The following is a 26,491-nucleotide window of genomic DNA, read 5'->3' on the forward strand; positions in this document are numbered from 1 at the left end:
CTGAGAATAAAATAATTTTTTGTGCATAAAACATGATTAATAGATATACTGATGCATAAATGAAGAGGCTTCCTTTCTTATTTGTATTCAGCTATAAGTGAAAAAAAGGTGTCATGTTAATTACTAGAGTGAATAGATATGATTCAGGTGCACAGAAATTATTTATAAAACAGAGCAGCCATTCTTAAAGTTAATCTTAGGACAAAGCAGCATCTGCTTAGAATGGATGAAGAGTTCTCACCGTCATACAACTTTCATTCAGCATTACACAAAAATACCGATGGCTGCCTTCACAAAGTCAAACTAAACTTTGCAACACACTACTTACTTGTACGATCATAGGATTCATGGCAAGTCCTAGCAATTTCAGCACCAAGCTCGATGTGATGGCCCGTCTTGTCATTAGGTGCTCCATCTGCTCCAAGAGCAAACATGCCGCCAGCAAAACAAGTGAGATGTCCCATCTTGTGTTCAAGCAGTCCACCTTTCCACTCAGCGATGTATGTCAGCCCCCCACTCGATTTGCGAATTAGGTGGGTCTCTATGGCCTGCAGAAGTACATGATTTCAAACCCTTTGGTACCATTTGCTAAAGTATGACGGACAAAGACAAAGTTGCTTGTATGTTGGTTCGCTTTTCTCCATATTGCCTTTGCTTATAAAGTAAAATGGATAATACGAGCTAGCATAACCTCAAAGTGCAGCCAAACCAACGCAGATTAGCATACATCAGTAATGATGATTAATTTTGCTACAACTTTGAGCAATTTGCACATGACATTTTAGAAAAATATTGGAAAGATCTAAAAAATACAATTCCATTTTCAAATTCTTTATTTCTTTCCCCTTCTACTTCGAGCAAGTTCAGGTAATTTCACTTTTAATGGTGATTAGCCATCATTTCAGCTTCTGTACATCCCATTGTAATTCTAACCTAAAGGATGTAGTTATTGATGTAATTTCATGTCAGTTATATGCAGACATAACTCATATTCAAAACGCCTGACTAAACGAGTGCCCTCAGTGATGTTAGGCCTCCAAGTCTATATGGTATTCCAAAGTCCAATGAGTTTTTCTCCCTCAGACTGAATTCTTCTGTTGTTATCGATCAAGAATAGGGTCTGGAAAAAAAACCTAAGCAGAATAAAACCACACAAATCTCCTAGACGGAATTAGAAGTTGGTGCTGTTCGCAATGTACGGTCACTGATTATGAAATCCAGGAAAATAACCTTCCCTAATGAAAGGAACAGAATTAAAACAATAGAAGAGATGCAGAAGAGCACATTAATTAGAAGTGCACACAGAAAGTAAGCTATTACTCTCTGAAGGGTGATGGAGAGGAGACGAACAACCCTATCATACATGCAGTTATCCAGCAGTACTCTGGTTTATTCTGTTGAAATCATAGGATCCAGAAACAGTACTCAACATGCATTATACAAGAGAAAAAAATGAATAAAAAAATCAGTACAGAGAACTATTAACAAAAAAAAGCCTTGAAAAAAGTGTTATAAGGAGAAGGTATTGATTGTAGTTATTTCTTTCCATTTAAACATCTGTAAAGGTTGTTTTTATAAGCATGAAAAATGTTCTCTAAACTAGAAGCATCAGCAGAGTAATTGTGCAAGTTTTACTTACTAAGTAGTTTTTTTGTGCCAAGAATGTCACTTTGAAAACTACACTTTTTTTTTTCCACTAATATTAGCGGAAAGCACTTAGTAAGGATGTTTTCTGCCCACCTCCAGACCCATTATTGGCTCAGAAAACTCCACCATCCCTTTCTTTCCTCCTTGATTGTATGTTTTTAGCACTAGTACCTACTGAAAAGCATACCTAAATTTGAAAGCAGCAGTAACTAATGAAGAGTCCTGTACTTTCAACAAATCCTACATAATTGAACTTATAAAAAAGAGGAATTAAATATGAAAGGGGAAAGGTGGGAAAACAGCTTCCTTAAGCGTCCAAACCACAGACCCCACTGTGGAAGATGAAAGAATTACAGAGGCTGAGTTGGTGTCAAGCTAATCGATGGTCGTGTATTCCAAGTGCATATAAAAAAAGCTTTTCTGTCAGACTGGGAAACTAGTAAAGAAATATCTAGGTACTTTAAAAAAAAAAATTCTTTCAAACACGCCTTTTGTGCTCATTTGGGTATAAAATATTTGAATCTATAATTAAAGAATTGACAGAACAGGGTTCAAAGAACCTGCTACAATATGTATTAACGCGTAAATAGGAAAAATTTGTAAGACAGAAATAATTGGAAAACTTCCAGAATCTTCCAGACTTCTATTCACATTTTTATTAAATGGTTCATATTTTGTAACAGGATGCCTTATTGTTAAAAACACACAACAATTTTGTGGGAAAGAGCTTTCAGACTATTTAGGCATTCTAAAAAATAAGCTACCTAAAACTGAGTTCAGAAATTAAAAACTTTTAATTTAATGGTATTTCATTAAACCTTTCAGCATGGTATCCCCATCTCATCAAATCAACAGTTCTGGCAATAGTTGATAACTCTGCTGGTCACTTAGCTGTTGAGTCAGAATTTATTTAAAAAATAAAGAAATATAAAAATAGGTCGATGACTAAATTTACCTATATTGCAATTTTTTTAGTAAAGAAGTAATGAAAGACAGAGTGAAGTATTACTGTACCTGACAGAAATAACAGTAATCATGCACGTTCAGAACTACAGTAACTAGACTAGAGTTGATTCTTGTAGTATGAAGATGGATTTCGCAATACCAATTAGTCTTTCAGAGGGTTTTTTTCCCCCTCTTTTGGCTCAGCATTAAAGTTCAGACTGAAAAAGAATGACTTCCACTTGGGAAATTTTAAAATTATTCTAACAAACTGGTGTTAAGAAACTAACAAATTGATGTTAATTGATGGTAAGAATGTCACAAAATAAAAATGTATTTCCAAATTAATTATTCATGTATAGTAAAGCAAATCATCTTGGTTTCATAAATGAGTCCTATTAAGAACCAGTACATACGCCTATGAAAAGTTATTTTTACTATGTAAACAACTTATTTAAAGCTATTTTTATTAGGTAATTATTTACTATATTACAGGATCTCGAATTGCCTTGTCATACTTTGTACAATCATGGGTGTCTAAGTGCTAGATAATACCTATGCCGATGTATATTCCTCTTTGAACGGCATGCTGGTTAACTAAAAATTTCTACCTAGACAGGAAATCCAAACAGTCTTCGATTTGTACAAATAACCTTCAGAAGCCATAAGCCTTTGCCAAAGCTTCAAGTAAATCTAAGAAGTTTCTTCATGGCTCTTCATTTTCTGTCTGAGCTAGACAAACTGTTTTCATCAGAAATAGGTTTCCCTTCTCTCATCACTATTCATCTACCATCCAACCGAGAACAGAGAAACTAGCTGCTTCCCTGAAACAACATTGACCAAAGGCTTGCTCATAAATTTGCGGTATCAAAGTTGCATGAAGTTTGGAATAATTGCAGCATGACATCGAAGTGTCAGATTATAATTAATTTGTCAGGTGTGTTGCAGTTGTTTCAGGAACTCAACATTGAAAAAAGTTATTATAAAAAATCAGCATATTTAGAAAGCCTCAAAAATGTAAATGATTTTGATCTTAAAAAAACCCCCACATATAACCTGCATGGGTAGAACATATAAAAGAAACCCTCCAACATTAAGTACTGATGAATGTATTCATTGACATTTTGAACTCCTGTATCAGTAACAGTATTTGCAGCATTAAGACATGGTAAAACCTTCCTTTTTGCCACAACTGCACACTAACTATAGTTTAATTTCAGAATTTACTTCCAAATACTGTTAAAGCACTACTTCTGGAATGTATAAGGTTTGTATAATGCATGAGTATGATAAAATATTTTCAAAGTAAACAATAAACAAAAATCAGTACTCTTCCAATTATCAATTCTGAATCTGTACCTAAACTGCCAAAGTACCACCTATCATCCATCTCCTGAAAATTCACAAAACTGCTATTCACATTTTTAATACTTTTTTGGTTGTAACATAATGGTACATCCTTCTGTGATCAAGATATTTTTCAGTGAGTTTCACAAAGGTTGTAAGTGCCACCAGGCTGGACTGAACTTTCTGAAAGACATTAATTTTTTAAATAAGCTTGAGGTTCGGAGCACGGCTAAATCACTAGCTGGAATACATAGGCAACTGTTTTAAGTATAAAAAAAACTTGAATGAAAAGTTGAGAAAGTACTAGGATGAGGAAGAAATACTTTCAGTTTAAACAAAGATATAATAAGGGTGTCCGAACTTGAGTAGCAGGATGGAAAGGCAGGTTACAATCCCACAGTGAAATGCTACTTGCTATGTATAGTGCTGTGGGCGCAGGTCTGGCAGGGAACCCAAGTTACTAAAACAAATTATTATAAAAGAAGAATAGGTACTATGGTGACAAACATCCACCCAGGTGAAAATCTCTGTTGGGTAGAATTAATTTTGAATTTCCTACTTAGAATCTCTATTTACTTTTATTTTGATATAATTATCTACACACTTTAAAAAGGGACACGTTTATTTGAATTGCAGCTCTTTTACAAGATGGTCCCTACTTACAAATAATTCCTTCCTGCTCTACTTGCAGATCAGGTGGCATCATATTTATCACTAGCGAGATTATTATTTCATTTTACTATAATGAATATTCTCAGTGTAAACCAATATACAACATCTGCAAAGAATCAAAAAAGCTAGAATAATGTGATCTTTGATTAGTTGAAACTACTAAATGTGATAATTGTTTGGAGCTGGTACAGTTTTTCTTTTAAGTAAATGGAAATTTCATGTTACTGTTTTCCGGAATATATTTCTGCAATTTAAATACTAATTTCTTTCTTTCCATCAAGGTAAAGCAGAGAGACTGTGCAACATAAAAGGTGCAAAGAAAAAGTGGCTGCGAACAATAGCAGATGCTACCTTGGAGTGACCAATTTAAAAAAAAAAAAAAAAAAATCGAGACAACCTGACTTTAGACTGTACTGGACAAAAAAGGGGAGGGAGGAAGGGAAACTAAAGGAAAATAAACAGCATTTGCCAGATATTTAAAGAAAAAAAATTTACATGTAAAGCTGATATGACATATAGTTTGTAGTGTACCTGCAAGCTCTTACAGCCAGCCTGACTTTTACAGCTGATACAGTTCCTTGCAATTTTTTTTGGTGCTCTTATGTAAGGCTCTGCTTACAGTCCTCGCTGCAATAAAGCCTTTAGCTAAATTACTTTTTTTTTCCATCTTGTGGGAAATTATTCCTTCTCTACAACAACCGTAAAAAATGCTTGAGCACTCAATTAGAAACACTAACAGTCCCTTTTACGGTTTGAATTGTGACTCAAGTGCACCTTGTATTACTCCTGGCATCTTTCTTATGAGTTCACATGTTAAAATTACGCCCTTGCCTATCTGTCACATCGGAAGAACTGCACTGAATGAGACGTTATGAATTGTTTAGGTTACAGGACTGTGCATTGCATGTGTGTGTAATCTTGGTTATTGACAGCTCAAAAGAGAAACACTTCCATTTTTCCCAACCTGATTTCCTCCCCATCCTGCCCCCTTTCTTAAGGCAATACGTTTTGTGTTCTCTGCTTATCAGCCTGTTCCTTAAGCTTTACATTATACTGCCGGTCCTTATCCTTGCAAAATTAAGCAGACCTGGGCCCTCCTAATGAATACCCATTTTCCTTCATTCAGTTCCTCACTCCTTTAAGCTTTTCACACATCTTAAACGCTGTCTTCACCACCCATTCCTCAGTCCCTGACTGGATTTTGTGATTGGGAAGTCCTTCATTTACCCTCTGAGTTGTTTAGGACTTCGAACTGGATTTCCTGCAGAGAAACATAGAGGATACAGAACTGAAGTCATCTCACTGTTTAAATGAATACAAAACCTGAATCAAGCTTATTTTTAGTAGAGGGTATTCTCTTGGTGGATTATGCTGACAGGTAATAAAAATACTAGCAGAGATGCCTACAGAGCACAGATGTAGGCTTCTCAGGAAAAATGCTCTGCCCCTCAAAGTTGCTCAATTCAAAATAAACACATGGCATACGAAAAAAGTTAATTCTGCTAAAGGAGCAGGAACAACAAACTGCAAATCTCAAAATGCAATGTAAAGCTGCAGTCCTACTTCCTCTAACACTTCAGCATTTTATCTCTCCTTTTACAATAATGGTTTAATTATGACTAAAGAATTTCAACGACTACTGCTTTTTTAACAACAAAGCTGGATGTTTCATTTCCTACCTCAAGACGTCACTGTAGCTGGAGATAAAACTGTCTTGCAAGTCATAGTTACATATTTCCATACTTTAATAAATTTGAAACTTCAAAAATATGATTCTAGATCTAAATTTCCATTGTTTATAATGTTTGTTTTGGTGATAATTACAACACTGCAGGCTTCTTCACAACAAAGCACTATAAATTATCTCAGTCCAAACTTTTAATATATTTTTTCTTCCCCTAGGAATCTTCTTCATAAACAGTATTTTGATGATTTGAAGCAACAGTGAGTATGAAGGAGAATTCTACCACGTGATATTTCCAATAATTCAAAGATGTATAATGTCAATTGCTTACTTATTTTAATATTTATGGCTTGCACCAGTACATTTTATTGCTTTGAAACAGCACACAGCAGGCAGGTCAGGGTTATTGTGATTTTGCATGCTGTGAGTTTTGAGTCAATTGCCTGTTTTCTTCACTTTAAGTTACTTCCCTCATGTTTTCTCTGTTGAGTTGATCTAATGTAATAGGTATTTTTCTTCATCAATCTGTAAAATTAACCAAATTTATCCTTTATCCAAAATTCCAATCAGTTTATTATGAAAAGTTCAAGATGTGCATTGTTCCATTATTACAGCTGTTTTGGAGATGGCAGGAAAGCATTGCACTTTATTTTTAAACTTTGTATTTGTTAGTTGATTCTGTTTTCATAAATATTGTCCATACAGGTTTTAAATATGTATTACAAGATGTATGAATCATGTGAAAGCATATAGTCAGAAAAGCTAGGATGGAATAGGAAGTTCAAGCCCTTGTTACAATTTATTTAAATACTTCCGCTAAAGAAAAGTGGCATCTTCTTATCCTGAGGTCCTGACTCTTTACTAAACTGTGCTTTAAAAATCAAAACTGAAATCTGAACACAGAAGAACTTTCATTTGTTTAAACACAATATATAAGAAATATTTTGAAAGCAACAAGGCACTTACTGCTTTTGGACTTAAGACATGTTATACAGACAAGCTTCTATGTGAAATGAAATATGAATGCTTATAATGGAGATGTCTAAGTTTTTAAAATGGAAACATTGGCAAGCATTTAACTACTATGATACCTATCCATCTGATCACTAAAATGATGATTAAGTTCTAGGGGAAAACTGATAATTAATTTTTGTCTGAAAATATACTTATGTTTTTTCCCCCTGCGTAGATCTATTAGTGTCTCTAAGAGCACCAGTGCTCTTGCACTAAATGTACTTAATGCTGTCTGCTACCAGAAGGCTAGATTTATTCATATTCTTAAAACAGTATTAATGGAATGGCACGAATCAAAGCAAGTGACTCTCAAAATGTTACATTATGTATTTTCTGAATATTCTAGAATAAATATCTATCACTCCTGATAAGCTTTTTTTGCTGTCAAAAAAAGGAAAAGAAAATAGCACAAATAGTAAGAATATGGCTGCTCTGACAACAAGAGCAAAGCCATGAGCAAAAAGGGGACAATTTCTCTCACAGGACTTTTTAAGTTAAAATCCTCCTTAAAGACTTCTAACAGAGTTATAGTTTGCTGCTTTTCTTGACAGTCCATAAACTAGCAAACATTTTAATACGTACTTTCTATAGTCCAAAATGTAGAAATTGTGCAGTTAAAAGTAAAGCATTAGCTGCGGAAGACTGTCTTTAGTCTTGATGCTTCCTGTAAGCAGTTGCAGAGAGCCTCAAACCTCCTGTCAAGAGGTGAAATAGAGTGAAGAGCATGAAAAGGAGCAGTGAGCTCTCTGGATGTTTTCATCTGTTAGGTGTAATGAATCTTGTGTTCCTACTTAATACAGCTATGCTACTGCTATGTGCAGAACACCAGTGCAGCTGGGTGGTATGTATTTTAAACATGACAGCTGACAAAATATGCAAATGAACTACATATTTCTTAATTTTTACACATTTAAGTTATAGGCAATACACCCCCTCCCCACCACCCCCCAAAAAAAGTATGCAGTGGGAACGCTGGGTCCCCTGCACCAACTGTTTCATTCTGAAGATTGGCTCCTATTGCACCACCCTGCCTGTCCTATTTATGTATTTCCTTCAATGCCAAGAAGTGTTCAAGTATTGAATGTTCAATTCATTAATATACTTTTGGCTTTACCCAGTATGACAAACTATTCTAATTGAATTGTTGCAGTCCTGTCATTGTCCACATCAGTCACGCAGTTTTTAAGATCAGTATGATCACAAAGCAAATCACTTCACACAACTTAATGGAAACTGCAATCAGGACAGACCAGCCACCAGACTGTCACCACAGTTAAACAGACCCTCATGAAGCTCTGGAGATGAAAAGGCCCTATCCGCCAATATCATTCTTTCAGTTTGCTAACAACACTTTGTTCTCTCCCGCATTTCAATGAGAAAGGAGTCTACATGGATTTGTTTTATTTATCTGAAAGGCAGAAATCTTGACAGCTCTGAAAAGTATTCACTATTTAATGCTGACAATTAAATATACAAAAAAAAAAAACACCCCACCCCAAAACAAAATCAAAACCACATAACTTCCTTTGGCAGAGTACAAACTGAGTGTATCAAGGCTAGTCTCTGAAGTTAGCCATGTGCCATAGAAAAAAAAAATTACAAAAAATTGAAAGGTGATCCTATATATTTTCTGTCTGAACATTCAAAATCCTGAGGCCAAAAATGACTTTTTCCCCTTGTGATACCCACAAAAGGTTACTGCATTTGTTAATCACACAACCTAGCCTAGCAGCAGGCTGACTTTCAGGAGCACTGTTGAAATCTGGCAGAGAATGGCTGTGGCACTGCTTCACAACACCTATTCTTCTTTCTGCTGTTTCCATTGTTTCTACTTCCATGTGCCAGGTTCTCCAGAGTTCACTAGTTTTCTTGTTACAATCTTCTGAGCAGTTGTTATCCAGCAAGAAAAATTAAACAATCTAAATGTATAAAAGTAAACTATTAAAAGTTTTACTGAGGGAGCTGTCGGAGGAGCTCGCCGAGCCACTCTCCATCATTTACCAGCAGTCTTGGTTAACAGGGGAGGTCCCAGACGCTTGGAGGCTTGCCGATGTGACGACCATCTACAAGAAGGGCCGGAAGGAGGATCCAGAGAACTAAAGGCCTGTCAGCCTGACCTCGGTACTGGGGAAGATTATGGAGCGCTTCATCTTGAGTGAGCTCACCAGGCAAGTGCAGGACAACCAGGGGATCAGGCCCAGCCAGCATGGCTTCATGAAAGGCAGGTCCTGCCTGAACCAACCTGATCTCCTTCTATGACCAGGTGACCTGCCTAGTGGATAAGGGAAAGGCTGTGGATGTAAAGACTTTAGTAAAGCCTTTGATACTGTCTCCCACAGCATCCTCCTAGAGAAGCTGGCGGCTCATGGCTTGGACAGGTGTACTCTTCGATGGGTAAAAAACTGGCTGGGTGGCCGAGTCCAGAGAGGTGTGGTGAACAGAGCTAAACCCAGCTGGCAGCTGGTCACAAGCCGGGTTCCCCAGGGCTCAGTGTTGGGGCCAGTCTTGTTTAATATCCTTATCAATGATGTAGATGAGGGGATCGAATGCACCCTCAGTAAGATTGCAGATGACACCAAGTTGGGCAGGAGTGTCAATCTGTTTGGGGGTAGGAAGGCTCTGCAGATGGATCTGGACAAGCTGGATCAAGGGGCCGAGGCAAATTGTATGAGGTTTAACAAGGCCAAGTGCTGGGTCCTGCACTTTAGTCATAAAACCCCCATGCAACGCTACAGGCTTGGGGAAGAGTGGCTGGAGAGCTGCCTGGCAGAGCAGGACCTGGGGGTGCTGGTCGACAGCCAGCTGAACATGACCCAGCAGTGTGCCTGGCTGGCTAAGAAGGCCAACAGCATCCTGGTTTGTATCAGGAATAGTGCAGCCAGCAGGAGTAGGGAAGTGATTGCACCCCTGTACTTGGCACTGGTGAGGCCGCACCTCGAATCTTGTGTTCAGTTTTGGGCCCCTCACTACAAGAAGGCCATCAAGTTGCTGGAGCGTGCCCAAAGAGGGGCAACAAAGCTGGTGAAAGGTCTGCAGAACAAGTCATATGAGGAGAGGTTGAGGGAGCTGGTGTTGTTTAGTCTGGAGAAGAGGAGGCTGAGGGGAAACCTTATCGCTCTCTACAACTACCTGAAAGGAGGTTGTAGTGAGGTGGGTGTTGGTCTCTTCTCCCAGGACACTAGTGATAGAATGAGAAGAAATGGCCTCAAGCTGCGTCAGGGGAGGTTTAGATTGGATATTAGGAAGAATTTCTTTACTGAGAGAGTGGTCTGCATTGAAACAGGCTGCCCAGAGAAGTGGTAGAGTCGCCATGCCTGGAGGTATTTAAAAGACGTGTAGACGTGGCACTTCAGGGCATGGTTTAGGAGACATGGTGGTGTTGGGTTGATGGCTGGACTTGATGATCCTAGAGGTCTTTTCCATCCTTAATGATTCTACGCTTCTAAACCCTGTGTAAAGGTAAACCTACAGATCGCAGTGGCTCTATCTCTGATACCATGGGGCTACCATGGGCTGCTCTGAACTGAGCTGCCTGGGGAGTGCTGGTGAGGGATTCTCCCTCTTCCTGTGAAGCTCTCCTGGGCTGAGCTACTGCTCTCTTTACAGCCTTTAGATATCCACTTCTCTGGAAATACAATGAGGAGGGGATGAATGAAGGCAGTGCCAGAAAGAGAGAAAAAATATTTAAGATGGAGAAAGCCTGCAGCAATGACCATAAATAAATGTAACAGAAAAATCTGGAAAGGATACCTAACCAGACATCAAGCGTGAGACAACCTGTTAATCGCAGTAGTGGGAAAATTGCCCCTCAACTCAGAAAAGGAGGGATTAAACATTTGAGAAGGCAGGATTTGATGCAGTTGCTTGTGACACTGCTGTTGCTTGACTAGACATAAGTGAATCCAGAAGGTCCATTTTTGCTCTAAATTATCACATTCTTTTACTAAGCCTACTCAATTGTGTCTCAGATCAACTGTTAACTGAAAGAAGTGGGATGGTTCCTGGCATGGGTACTTTCAAAGTCTGTCAGATTATTCTATGGCCAGTTACATCCTCAAAATATGACTAAAATCTGAATACGTTTGTTCTGTAACTGTTGCATACTATCCATTGAAACCAGTATAAGATCTCTTACTTCCTGTATTATGTGAAATAGGACATTATATGCATTGCTTTTCAAAAGAGAAGAATAACTTACATTAAAAATACATTCACTTGTCTTTCTGTGCAAATTCTAGAGTTTATGAATACCTCTGACAGCCTTATAAATACATTCATATTATGCTCTGGTATTCATAACATGATGAGTTCTGTCCCTTTTCCCATTAGAAATAAACTCTTCTTTAAATGGCACGAGTCAAATGTGCATCTTATGGCAAGCAGTTTTTTTTTTTTTAAATCTAGTTTGACATCTTAGATATTGCTTTTAACTTAAGCCATGAAACAATCTATAGGTGCTACTAATGCACTCTAATAGAAAGAACTCTTTGTTTCTAATATGAGTTACAGAACAACGTAAGAGATAACCCCAAAGCTTTACTTAAATAAATTTCAGCTTTTCACAGTGTACCATAACGCCATATATTTTCATTTATTGTTTCTGGATAGTGGAAGATACTGAATTAGGCATCAAACCTTTACATTGCACTTTCAGAATTTGGTGGGTATGTGCTGGACTGAATGGCCAGGAATAATCACACCATTCCCTTTGGCATAGTCTTAAAAAGATTCTGAAAGTGTTGGGGGAAATTTATCTTAGAAAATACGAAGCAGACTCAGAATGCCCAAACCATGTAGGCTTAGTCATAAAGAAAGACTGCAGCTTGTGCAGACACTTAAATTAGCTTTAATTTAGGTAAGTAAGGGATCAATAGCAATAAAGCCTATATCAAGATGGATTTCAAAGTAGGCTAGTCATTCTGGTGAAGAACATAGCATCTTAATGGGGCCCAACAAGTCTGCAGTTTTGTGAGACTGCAAATGCCCTGCAGTTTTCTGAACAAGCTACATTACAGCATCGAGCTGTACCTCTACATGCTGCATGTACTCTTTCAGCTTTGGTATGGGTGTGTTTTGGTATAGAAAACAGAGAACATGAATGCTATTGCTCAGAAAATACTGGAAATAGCATTCAACCAACAGCATGGTGAAATCTAGCATATACTTAGTGATCATCTGGCCCTTTCAAACACTGATACTCTGGACAGACACAATGCTTGACTGCTTAAGAGCTAGCACTACTAAAAACTATAAAGATAATAGGTATTTTAAATGTAGTCATATACAGCAAGCCCTGTCATTGATATTGCCACATTCAGTGATGCTGCTGACAAGGCAATCCTCCAGCTCAACCCTGAGCAGGAAGAACCAGCTGTGCAGCATGGTGGCCATCACCACTTCTGCTCCCTGCCAGGACCTCAGGATGCCTGCGAAAACTTTTGTACTCGAGGAGGTTGTTAACCCGGTATAGCTAAGGTGTGAGTTTAAACAAAGCCATGCTGCTGAACGCTGCACGGACACACCTTGGATCACTCCTGGCCCTCTTCCTTGATGGCCATAGCTCTCCATCCACTGGGCAGCTTGGGCTGGCTTGGGAGTGACCCAGGCACACTGCCACTGTGCAGCTGACATGGGATGGCACACCTGCTCGTGTGATGTTATGTTAAGGCAAGAGACTTCCCAATGTACCCTGCTCCAGCTGTGCTCAAGTCAGGGGAAGGTGAACCTTCAGCCTTAGCAGGAGCAGCCCAGTGCTGGCCATCGAGACACTGGACTCTCTCAGACTCTCTGTTAGTGGCTAGGATCAATGAGCCCCAGCTGCTCCCTGGCAGGATGGGAGCCAATGCACTCACGGTCCCCCTGATGAAGATGACTGTCACACCACATTTGGGAGATTCTACCCGCAGCGGTTTCCAGAATAGCTGTACTAGCAAAAGCACAGTTTTTAACCACATGCATCTATGCACTAGCACTTAACCTATGTAAGAATGTATTTAAAAGAAATACCTGATGTTATTAAACCAGTGGAAGTAAAAGACTGAAGCAGCTTTGTGGTGCTTCAAAATGCCTTCCATGCTAAGATGAATTGATATCGTATTATCAGACACTTTGTTCTCTCTTTTTAGCTGCCAACCTAATGGCTGAGCTATTACAGTATCACTGTTCTTATGTTACAGCCTCAAATGCACTCAAACCCGACTTAAAATCCACCTTTTGCTCTGAAGCTCAAACCATGTCAGCGGTGAAAATGAGGCTGACTGCATCCAACTCTTCACTTATAAAATTAAAGGCAGGATTTTCTTAGCAGAGGATACTTGGTCATCAAATTTACTACCACCAGAGATCACACCCTCTCTCAAATCACCACATATGGCTTTTCTCTCTAATGAAAAAACAACAACAACAAAAAGCTGCAATGAGCTAGGGCTGTATTTTTTTAATGCCGCCACTTTTTTCAGCGTGGGAAGTAAAAGGAGACTTATGTCTCTTCCCTAGGCACAGCACATATCCAGATGTATGAAAGAATAAGCAGATATTGCTTAGCAGCTCGAAGCCTTGTCTACAGAGGCACTGTACATACATACAGTTAATAAGAGATAAAAGTCCTGGCTCTAGAGAGCTTCCAGACAAAACAGATGAAAGGATGGGGAAGAAAGAAGTAATATTATCCTCTTTTTTATACCTATTTGAAAGAAAGGAACTGAGAAAATAGGTCATTTGCCCAAGACTGAAGGAAAAGCCTGTAAATATGGATTTAAACTTAATACTTTCCGAGTCTCAATCCAGTGTCACAAACCCATTATTTCTCCTGAAACAGTATATTAAGGAAATACAATCAATAACAAAGCAAGCTGCAGACTAGAGGTTCATAAATAAAATACCACATAGAAATGTAAGTATGCACAATTCTGATTTTTGAAAACTTTCTTTTGTGTCCAATTTGTATAATTGGCTTTTCCACAGAAGCTGGCAAATATATGCCTCTTATAACAAAAAGGTCTATTTTCAAGAGTCTACCATAATATATTGATCCCTGTGTTGACCACAATCAAAATACTCTAATGGCTGAAATATGAGGTTGAAACACAAGAAAGGAACTCCTCCTAGATATATGGAAAAAGGACAGAAGGAATATACTTGGGGAAAACTGAGGAAAAAAGAATTGAACTTCTATCTGAGAGCTACTTGTAGATGCATTTTTTGTTGCATATTTTGTACCTCTCTCTGACAGTCAGAGAGAACTGACTGTCTTTCAGCTGGAGAAAAAAATAGCTATAATTAAAGACTCTCCCTTTTCCCACAGTGTCTGCATTCCTCTAGCATTTATATTTGATGAAGTCTTTTAAAAAGAGAAACTAATTCTTTAAAAAAACCCACACTGTGGTGGCAAAAACATAAATCCCTCACATTGTCCCCAGAGCCTGTCTCTTTAGGATTATTATAGATTAGATTATTATGGAAAGGAAGATTTAAATATCTTATTTACCTGAACTGCATCATAATACATTTTCTTCCCTTCTTCATCTGTCTTGTCCGACATCAGCCATGCCTTGAGCAAATATTCATAAAAGCTATCCCCAAGCCCTCCAATGGAGACGTGATCTAAAAAGGGAAGAAAAAGATTCAACAGCAATTTCTTTTTCAGCCTGTGCAATATAAAATACAATTACAGTTTGAAACAGTGCATTTAATGCACCTGAACATCTCTTCCTAAAATAATCTTCAATAAATGTAAGCCTGGAACCTTGAGAAAAACTTAACTGGTATATACGGATAATTATTTCTTCAACTGCTAACTTCTTCATCAGGCTGAAGCACAACAGTTATTTAATATCCACAATGTGCCACAGGAGTTCATGGCAAAGAAACATAATTTATATGTGTAACATCAAATTCATGTAGTCTATCCGATACAAAAACATGTTAACCTAAGTTCTTTTTTATTTTAAAACCAGGAAAAAAAATAGAAAGTGCTCTCTAATTTGATAAAGGCTTTCCCCTCTTGACTGCAGGGATTGTTTTTATTTGCTCTTTCATTCACTAATGCACCACTTAAGTCACTTCATAAAAAAGGCCAAAATGTTTTAGCTCCTTACTGCAGAGTTGAATTTCAAGTTATTTTATGGTATTTCAAAATGCCAACCCATACGTTTCAAAATAACATTACATTTTTGAACATCTGGCTGCTCTCAGAACTCAGCAGTGGTTCTAGAAGGAAACAAAGACTTTGCCACATCTACAGATAATTACTGCTATCACACTGCCTTATTTGGCCCTACATTTACTATGTGAAGGAATCTGGTACTACAGATGCTATGATTATTCAACTGCACACGTTTACGATGTGACCCTGCAAACACTAACACTGAGTCAGACCGTTTGGTGTCAGTTGCACTAGTGACGTGAAAGTTAGTGACGTTCTCAGCTGCTTGCACAAGGTTGCACTTGCTTGCTGTCCAAGAGCCTAAAAGATTCTTGGCAAAATTTTAATGAGCTATCATATATGATTTCAGCATAGATCCCCTAAATCAAATACTACAGCTACATATATATACACACCCCACCCCCCACCCCCTCAAAAAAGTGTTTCTCTAAGCTCCATCAAACCAGAGAACACTAGCAGGAGGTGTAGCCTGGTAACATTAAGGGGTCTGGCATTTATCAAGTCCTCAGTGAAAGGATTTCAAGTGCTTTACCAGGACTACTCATTTATAACATTGTGTTCAGTTTTGGGCCCCTCACTATAAGAAGGACCTTGAGTTGCTGGAGCGTGTCCAGAGAAGGGCAATGAAACTGGTGAAGGGTCTGGAGCATGTCTCTTACATGAAGCGGCTGAGGGAACTGGGGTTATTTAGTCTGGAGGAGGCTGAGGGGAGACCTTATCGCTCTCTACAACTACCTGAAAGGAGGTTGTAGTGAGGTGGGTGTTGGTCTCTTCTCTCAAGTTACTAGCGATAGGATGAGAGGAAATGGCCTCAAGCTGTGCCAGGGGAGGTTTAGATTGGATATTAGGAAAAATTTCTTTACTGAAAGAGTGGTCAGACACTGCAACAGGCTGCCCAGGGAGGTGGTGGAGTTACCATCCTTGGAGGTGTTAGAAAAAAGCGTAGATGTGGCACTTCAGGACAAGGTAGTGTTGGGTTTGACAGTTGGACTTGATGCTCCTAGAGGCCTTTTCCAACCTTAATAATTCTATGATTCTATAACTGTCAATTTTACAGTGAGGAAGGGGTCCGCTAATTCCACCCGAGACATGCAGGATGTGGATGTGGTTACATATATCACGCAGCAAGTCTGTGAGTCATACCGCAAAATTCTGCGCATGAGAAAAGCAAAAGACACATGGGGTAATCCAGGTTCAAAAGCGAGATGCAGAAGGGTTACTGGTACAGAGCTCACACTTCCCAACACCTAACTCTGATCTTAGCTTCAAAGTTATGTCTCTGTTGGTGGAATTCAAAAGAACACAGAGAATTTATTTTTAAACTCCTTAGTATCTTCTCTTCATGGAATGCCTCCGTTCACCTTTTGAATAGGTTGCAAAGCCATGCAAATGTAAAGGTATACTTTTTTTCTATTCAAACTTTATTAACAGTGCCTTTTTTCTCCACTAGCCTGTGACATACAAAAAATAATTTAGTTTTCCAAACACATCCTGTCCCTTTACCTAAGAAATACATTTTACCATCAAACCTGGGTTATAAACGGCTTTCCCCCCTCTTCTTTTGAATGAGATATATTAAATTTCTGGAAAGAATACACCATTTATTTAATTAAATGTTCATGATCCAAAAGGAAAAGAGGATTCTTAAAAAAAATGAGAACATTTTCTATGATCGAAGGCTGATCTTTGAACAGCAGCATTTAAATGACCTTTACGGTTTCCTAAATAAATTACCATAGAAACCTATGACATTTGCAGACTAAATAGCACAAGCACAGTTTCATCAATAATAAGCCCTGTTATTATATACATTATTGCAGTAGGCAAATCCAATTGACGCACGCTGCAGCAAATCACTGTCAGTTTACTGTCAAAATAACAAGGGCTAAATGAATTTACAGGAACAATGGCAGTGATCCAGCAGTGTCCTTCATAGTTACAGCATTTCATGAGAAGAAATGTTCAGAAACTATTCCTCTCTCCCCACTTGATGTTTGAGAGATACTACTTCTGTCTTGTACCAATTAAGAGTCTAGGGTTTTTTTTTACCCTGTTGTAATCAACCAAAAGCAGCCTAGAAAAGCAATCTCAAACAAAACATTTCTCAAGTCTTATGTTCTGAACTTCTACTAAGGAAAAAAATTAATAAATTGGTGTCTGCAAACAGAGACAACTGAACTGGAAGAGATGCAACAAGATTGAATTTGCTTTGGCTGCTTCAGCATGTTAGGGGCTGACCTGCATTAACGTTTGTGTCCATCATTGCATGTGCAGGAAGCTATTTCTTTGTCAATATTACATATTATTGGAAAGCAAAACTGGTACAAACTAGGTTTTCCTGTGCACACCAACAAAAACTGTCATTTGATGTGAACGAAGAGTATATAAGACCATTATATTAAGAATAGGGAAATGGCAAAGGCCATAAGACAGCGTCAGTATTTGACCACTTCAAAATAAATAAGGCAGAGCCACTAACAGCATCAGCCACTATAAAGATCTGCTCTCATGCAGCTCACCCAAAAGCTCAGTTTCTGTGGCTGACTGCATCTGAGGAAGGAGGTAACTGGACCTGGCTCACAGATGCTGAGGTGGCCTTCTCACCAAACCCAGCACCTATTGCTGTGGGATCAACACTTCCAGTGGGAGGTTTTAATTTTTTAGAAGGCTGTGCTAAACCAACATGGTTAACAAGTGGGCACACAACTCTCAGATCTGTAAATGGATGTCAGAGTTTATACCAACATGCCAGCTGGAGTGGATGGTTACGCACGCTGAGCCGCCACAGGCCTTGGAACGTGGTGACCTGAAGGAAGCCTCACAGCACAGCAGACTAGAAAGCTTTCTAAAAAGATGGGCATACTTCTAATTGATAAAGGGAAACGTCCTTCACATTGATGGGACGATACAACGGAGCAGCACAACCTTTTCAAACATCTTTTTAATTCAGAGTGTGACACAGAGCATTCAAAAATGGACTTTGTTCAATAAAACACTCAATTTTTGAAAAGGCAAAGAACATCATCTCTATCCAGACTGTGGCCAGTCCTATAAGGACTCCAGAACTTCACTCCCACCCTAGCTGTATCCTAAACAAACTATTATATTCAAAAACTTCTCCAGTCCTTTCCCTCTCTTGTATTGTCTGACCAGCTCCAACACTGATAATCTACAGGACCATTTCATCTGCCCATGTCTTTTAAGACAAAGATAGCATATCTTGCTTGTTTACTTTCAATAATGTAGGGAGGAAAAATATGAGAATATTGAGTCACATAAATGGGATGGTGGTAGGCTGAACCTAAGTAGGAAAAGTGGAAAACCAAGTAGGGTCTCTAGAATCATGATTCTGCACACTACGTAGGCTGTGAACATGTTATGAAGATCGAAGAAGGCAATGTATAACAAGAAAAGGCTCCATCATCAGCAAGGGGCTAAGAAGTTCAAATACTTCAAGCATTTTATTATACCCCTTCCTTTCTAATTTTGGTGTCTCCAATAATGGTTCCAAGGGGATTAATGCCATGACACAGTTCTGTTTAGTTTTCTTCCTCAGTCGTTGGCATTAAACTTCAGCAGAAATCACAACTGGTATTCACTAGAAAGACTTGTGGTTTTGGTTTTTTTCAATCTTCAGTAGAGCCACACCACACTAAAAATATGGAATTTGATTCAGATGAGCTGATAATGTTTCCTTAAACAGCTACTTTAGAGAGCACTTATTTTTGAATAAGACTTTTGTAGTCTACAAATTCCCTCCCAAAATGATACATATTCAGACATTTCCCTGCTTGCACAAGCCATACTAAAAGACCAAAGAAAAGTAGATTAAAATACAGCAAGTAGGATCATTATTTTTATGTTTCTAGTGTTTTTACATTGTATAGAACCTCAGCTATAATGTGGGTTTTTATACTTTACAAAAGGTCTTTATATACATCCAAAAACCACATAACAGTAATGGAAAGAAGTTAACGGCTGCAAACAGCATACTGCTAGACAGGTCACAGTACCAAAGAAGTGATCTACTTACGCTGACCCCATTGGCCACTGCTGGGATTCAGATAATTGGGGTAAAGGCCTTCTGGTTTATCCAGTCGATTTAGAACTTTTCGAATATTCATTACCTAATGGAAGGGTACAAAACAATGAGCACTGATCCATTTTTCCCCCCAAAATAAAACAGTGTTGGTAAAGAAGTTTTAAAGTGCAAATATCCCTCAAAAGAAAAAAAAACATTCTTATTCAACACATATACCTGAATACCCCTGTGCAATCATATTACTATTAAAAAAGATCCTCTAAGCTGATATCACCACGTAAACCAGCTCCTCAGAACCTCTGGAGTTTCTGTATCAAATGTCGGTAATGAAACCACACAACAGAAGCACGCTCCGAAGTTCAGGACTTGCCATACAGAGTATCTCACCCCTCCAGAGGATACTGAAATTTGCAGAGGCTAGTTGCCTTAACTAATCTCAGCTGCTTCAGCATTATATTCCTCATACACCCAGATCAGAAATAGTATTAAATATTAAGCCTGTCACCTAGGTCAGATGCAGAAGTGAATTGTGAAGAAGTTTTCTCTGGAAATGGGAGCACTGCTGGAACAGAGATTCATACAACCAGCTTGCCCAGCAGGAACCCCTGCAGCCCTGAGCGCTCTTCTGGCGCTGTTAAGGAGCTTGCTACAAATGAGAGGCCCAGGGAAACAATTACAGCCCAGATGCTCTGCAGCTGGAGTCATCCAGCAGCACAACCCATTGCAGAGCACGTGAAATAATTTATACTGAATTTTAACATTCACAGAAATAGAAAATGTAGCAACTTGGGAGAATGAAGGTCCTGAGCACCACTGACCAGAAATCGTAACAACAAGCTACTGGCAGCTTCATTATAACACGCTGAATGCCTAGAGATCGAGTGAACTAGCTGCTGAGAAAGAAGAGAAATTAGCTTACACCAAACGGCAGCAAGATTTCTGTTGTGGTACACAAACTGCCTTCTGCATCTTGACACTACATTGCTAACAGTCATTGCCCAAATTCAGACTTGTCTTAGACCTCATTTAATGAATTCTTCCATGAATACTTCCATGAAAGCTTATTGCAGTGTTGTTTCTTCTTTATCGAGCGTACCAGCCCTGGAATGGCTTGCCTCGGAGGGCTGTGGAATCACAATCTCTAAAGGGTTTTAAGAGCAGCTTACAAAACAGATTTCCAGCATCTTGCAGCTATAGCTCGATGCCGCTTTGGAAGAGAACCATAGCCTAGGATTTTTAACATACACATTTTCATCACACTTTGTCTCTTAGTAGAACAGATGTTATACCTTAATTGTCAAAAGATAATTAAGATATCTAGTAAGTTGGTTTCTGGCTGTTCCTGGGTGCTGCTACCCCTTACCCTTCCCCTTCCCCCGCCCCAGTTCAGATTTGTGTAAGAGAAACTCTGTCTTTAAATTCAGATCTAAACACATTAAAATTGCTGGGAGTTTGTTTCACAAAATTTACTCCAGTGCTGACAAAGGTATTGCAGCAAAGTCATTCAGTACTTTACGTCTGGTACAACTAGTATTTATTTTAGATTTGACCAGTGCTTTTAAACCTAATGCTAAACATCTGGAGTCTCACTATTAATTAGATTATTAGATAGATAATATCAGTTTTAGCTAATACGGGGCAGTAGCGGTAAGAAAAGAAACCCCAAACAAGTGGAAGTTTTAATTAGGAAAAAAAAAAAAAGAAGATAAATGATACAGTGTATTATAAAGAACAGGACTCGCTGACTATTTACACAGTGCAAAGCAAAATCACTTAGGTGGGAACTGGGGGAAGGACAAGATGGTAAATAAAAAGTACCCAGAAGACAATCTCATCAAATTTCGGAAGAATTAGTAAGCACAATAACTGTTTTATCAAAGGAATTTTTTTTGTTCTTTTTTTCCTTCCCCCAAAGTTCAAAGCACATTCCTTAAAGGTCAGTACAACGGAAGGCCTTACTGACCTCACTGACAGCAGTGATATTATACAGCATTTTGAAGACTAAACTTGCTGAAATCACACAAGGTAGCCATGGTGCTTTGCTTGCTATAGGCATGTCATATTATCCCCAATATAAAGTCAACTTTTGTTTTTACCACATTCATGTGAAGTACTGAAAAAAGCTCTATAGTCTGATTGTTTAACGTCATACTAATTTAGAACATATATAGAAATTATATGTTTTATGGGGCCGGGTAAATGTTATATACAAGAAGACGCATCAGAATGATTTTGGAACAGATTTGTGACTTTATAATACAAAAACACGCCAAGTTGATTAGGTAAGCATCTAGAAAATATCTACCTCCTGTGACAAATGCTTACAACCGAGGAAAATCCAAATCTCTCCCCAGAGACATTAGTCTCCCAAGATGTGATTTATCTTTTACAACGTGATTTTTACTGAAGAGTCTAACCTTTTCAGCAAAGACAGGGTTTCCAGACAGGTGGCTCAGGTGTACGAACTCCAGATGCAAAGTGCCAAATTCTGCCAAAATGCTGCTGCCGCCAGAGGCCCATGGCCAATTTCGACCGATTCCACTAAGATGAGGGAGAAGAGATATACAGGAAATAACCATGAGCATCTATAAGACAATACTAATAAAATATAACAGGTAGTAGGTATACTGTTATCAAGAGAAGACAATTAATTTAAAATGTACTTAGTATCTGCGTAAGAAACCATGCTTTGGCAGCCTTCCATGACTTCACCACAGGACCTTAAATGTCTTCGGTCCATTTCTACTTAGGCTTGTAAAAACGCTTCTTGCAACAAGTCAGTCTTTTAGCTCATGAATAGCTCCATTACATGTATCACAGTACCAGTGTTCCGCTGTATGATACCATGTTTAAAGACATTACAAAAAAACACCGAGTATGAGAAAACGTTCTCATACTTCACCTGTTTTCCCTGTATTTGACACAACACTCTCCAGTTTTAGCTCTTCCTTCTACAGTGCAGTTGTTTATTAACTTAAAATACTGTATATATACAGCATAGGCTTTAAGTTAAAAGTACTGCATGCAGTATATCCTTCTTAATACCTGAGAATTTAATAGACTAGGATATGTAGGCATTGTCTGCCCAGGCAGTCTTACCAGGATGAGTAACTTCAGTTTTAATTAAGACCTAAAGATACTTCACAGGAAAATTAATCTCAGGTTTTGTGCTGAGGGTAGAGAAAAGCACATTTATTGCTAAATCCTCATTAGAAACTAATGCTGGTTGAGATTCAGGTCAAAAAGTCTGCTAAAGTTTCATTACAAAAAGTTGGGTTTTTTTCCCTTGAAATTTCCAGTACCAATATTCAGAAAACCCCCTGAAATTAAGGAAAAGCCAGCCAAATTCCTGGAGCATCTAGGTGAATAATGACATATTAGACCAGCATATTATTAGCATGAATGTTGGATATAAATACACTTATTAGGTACTGGAATGTCTTCCTTATCTTCAGTTATAAACAACATTAAACACACACACACATATATAAATAAAAATTTTATTTTGCTTTTACACAGGAGCAGCCACTACAGTCATCAGTTAGCACTTGCACAACCTTGAAAATCGGGTATTCTTCCTGAGTCAAAATGTGACTCATATTATGAAAAACAAAATGAAGCAAAAGACCAAGAAACCCCATCTTTGGTTCATCATGATGGAATCCTCAGCTGTATTAAAATTTCTTCTTCAAAAGGTCAAGTATCTATAACTGAAGTTTAACCAATATAATGAAATTAAGACTCCATTAAATTAATTTCCCCACTAGCTATATTAACACGTTATTTTGAGATTTTTGCCACACACACAAAATAAAAACAAGTCATTAAACTTTAAAAGCAGAGTAAAGGCTACAAATGAAAAACACGTCTGTGCCCTGCTTAAATGTCACGGCTTAAACCACGCAACCCCTTTGGCTGCCTGGCCTTGAGCTGACGGCACCGCTGGAACTCGCTGAAGTGTCACCAAAAATAAACACAAAATATTACCTACTGATAGGTGGACTTACATTGTCCCATTTTTTAAGTACCACAGCATCTTTCAAATACTCCCCATAAGCATGCTATAGATGTTCTTTTCCTCAATCCATAAAGCATTTAAGTCACTAAGCTTATCTGAGTGCTGAGTGGAAGGAAAACTTAGCAGAGCAAAAGGAAAGAGATCAGATGAGGCTCCCCTGGATGGCCATAAAGGTACAAGAGGCTGGGACACATGGAACTCCTTTGATGCAAATGATTGCCCAAAACTCCAAAGGAGAAAAATATTTCTAATATTCATAGCTGCAGACAAAATCAATGACATAATGAAATCAGGGTACTGCAAAGACGCATGCAATCCAAATTTGATATATTTGTATGACAGAAACAGAATGCAAGTTTTATGGGATCTGAATACCTCATTTTAGGAGCAACATTACAAAGATTATAGTGCTTCTTGATGTGAAAAACGAAAGTGAAGAGAAAACCCCACTGGCTTACAAACTGCACTTCAATCTGCTGTGGGTCAGAATTTTTCCAAGTGGTGATATAAAACCATCATATATTACAGAAAGTAAGATCAAGGTGAGTAATGCAGACGACAGTCTGGAAATCTCTTATCTGCAGACTCGTTATTCACCCAAGAACAGGCACCATCTCTGGGACATACTGGCCCAAGAACTGCCTAACTGCTGGCTTCTAGATGAAAATATTTTAGCTTGTTTCCAAATCATCCAGATTAAAAGAGAAGACAAAAGACACCACTGGTAAATAAGGCTCGCCAGGAAACAAAGTGAAATATTTCAAGGTCTTGAAAAGTTACCATGTTATAGTGCAACTGGCAAAACCCCACTTTTTTTTCCCTATTAAATTTCTCAATAGATCTCAAAGTGGAAATATTGACCTGCTCCTGCAGCAAGGCATCAACCAAACTTGGCAGAAAACGTAATAAAGTCCCTACCTGCACTCCACCACAATGTCTGCTGATATCAACACAACCTGTCAGAACATTTTGATGTACTGCATTTTGTTAACCAAAAAAATTTTCAAGCCCAGCTATCGAGAGGTTCTCTCAATGCAGCAATGTGTTTTACCTTCAGTAGAAGATTATTCCTGCTTAAGATGGTTTGAAAACTATTTCAAATATATATGCATTCTTTACTATTAACGGAAGAAAAGTAGAAAGAAACATCTATGTTGTGTCTATGTACTATTTAATGTAGTTTTTATTGTTTTTAGTTCACACAGCTGGTTAGGAAAAAAATGCATTGAGGTAGTTCTGGCAAATTTGCAAAATAATGAGGATATCTGTTGGTTTACTCTCAGAAGGGTGCTCTAAGCCAAAACTGACAAGCTTGTCTCACCATGCAGTAGAACCCAAGAATTGCAATTCAGTGCCTTAACTGTTTTTCATGCAAACCTTCAGCCATGGATCTCTGATATTCTCTCATATATCTCATCTTTGGGAGCAACAAAACAGGTAAGTTTCCATATTTCCTCATACTAACTAGAGCAGCCACAGTATTGCTTCTGGTTCCATTTAACTCTATCCTTATTTTAAGATGACAGTCCAACGTGCACGGCTATGTAGACGTTCAGCTCTGGAAGAGACATTACTAGAGCCCAGGAGACACCTAACAACCTAACAAAGCTCTCAGCATACAGAATGAGAAAGATTTCATACTCTCTGATCCTTTTTGACCAGGGCAAGTAGACTTTGGATTTTGTTTAAGTGTCTCTTGGCTTAAAAAAAAGGAAACTGAAAAGGGTGTTCTTTTTCCACCCCACCCACAAAAACGTTTCCTGAATATTGTATACTCTCAAACAGAACAGACCTTAAGCAAGAGAGAACCTGAACAGATGAAGGGATATGGTGAAAAAGACTTCTGTGTCAAGGATTATAAACAACGAGTACATTTATAAATGACGTGAGGTGCCCTACAAAATAACATGCAATAAATCAGCATAATAGCTCAGTAAATCTTAATAACCAGGCATAGTAAAATACTGATTTCTGCCCATGCATGAGACAACACATCCAGTGCTCCCAACTCATACATTTTTCAAGCTCTTCACCAATATTATTATTGGGGTGACAAAAAAATTCTCCGAAGTTAAAAAAGCCAGTGCTAGGTACCTATTTACTCTTCAGCCATAAAATCAGTGCTGGGTATCTATTTACCCTTCAGTTATGAAGCTATAGGCTGTCTTCCTGAAGTCTTGAGATGCAAGCCTGGGGGTCTACTGAAAGGTTTTATTTCTACTCCAGGTTTTAGCAAAACTATGTGTAACATTGCAAGTTCCTACAGTTTTTCTTCCATGACCATTACTCAGGTCAGGAAACTACAGCAGCAATCTGAACCTGCAGAATGATTTTCAAAAGGCGGCTTATGGCTCTGTGAGCTGCACAAACTTATGTGCAGATCACATGTCTCAACCAAAGCAAAATCTGTAAAGTGCTGAAAACTTTTTGCAGCTTATTTTCACTTAGTTATTCTTCCAAAATGGTTTAATGTCCCAAATGCCTTGTAAGCTGACAAATGTACTCTTCAGAAAGAGATGGATACCTACCACCACTGGTAGAGGCAGAGGACAGCAAAGGGGGCCCAGGTATGACGCTCACCCTTTCTAGTAGCTGCATTCCTTTATCTTGCTTTCTTTTCGTAATTTACTTTGCCACTGTGTTTTTCCATTTTCCTGTGTTGATACTCACTACAACCTGCGCTAAGTGTCAGTCATGTACCAACATCAGAGTCAGAAACAAAACTCCTTCTATACACTTCAGGAAGGAAGGAGAAGCCACACTACTTAAACTTGTTTGAATTTCCAGACCAGCAGTAAAATAATTTCCGCTTACAGGGCACTATTTTAATGTATCACAAATCATTGTGTCTAAAATAATACTTTTTATACTGCTTAAACCCCCCCAAAATTTCTGTAAAATATTAATAGAACTTTAGAACTTATTTCTATATTATTATAACTACTATTATAACTAATATTA

The 26,491-nt window shown here is 38.3% G+C and overlaps 1 protein-coding gene across 1 annotated transcript in view; it reads right to left on the reverse strand.

The window, feature by feature from the left end:
- The window catches only part of MAN1A1 (mannosidase alpha class 1A member 1), a 155,456-nt gene that overhangs the window by 9,400 nt on the left and 119,565 nt on the right, over positions 1 to 26,491 (reverse strand). Inside the window, exons 6-9 of the mRNA XM_075087529.1 lie at positions 21,930 to 22,053; positions 19,504 to 19,597; positions 14,793 to 14,908; positions 329 to 548 (exon numbers count right to left, since the gene is read on the reverse strand). Coding sequence (XP_074943630.1) covers positions 329 to 548; positions 14,793 to 14,908; positions 19,504 to 19,597; positions 21,930 to 22,053 — 554 coding nt within the window. The remainder of the gene's footprint in view (positions 1 to 328; positions 549 to 14,792; positions 14,909 to 19,503; positions 19,598 to 21,929; positions 22,054 to 26,491) is intronic.

The sequence above is a fragment of the Phalacrocorax aristotelis genome, chromosome 3 (genome assembly GCF_949628215.1).
Source record: "Phalacrocorax aristotelis chromosome 3, bGulAri2.1, whole genome shotgun sequence".
NCBI lineage: Eukaryota > Metazoa > Chordata > Aves > Suliformes > Phalacrocoracidae > Phalacrocorax > Phalacrocorax aristotelis.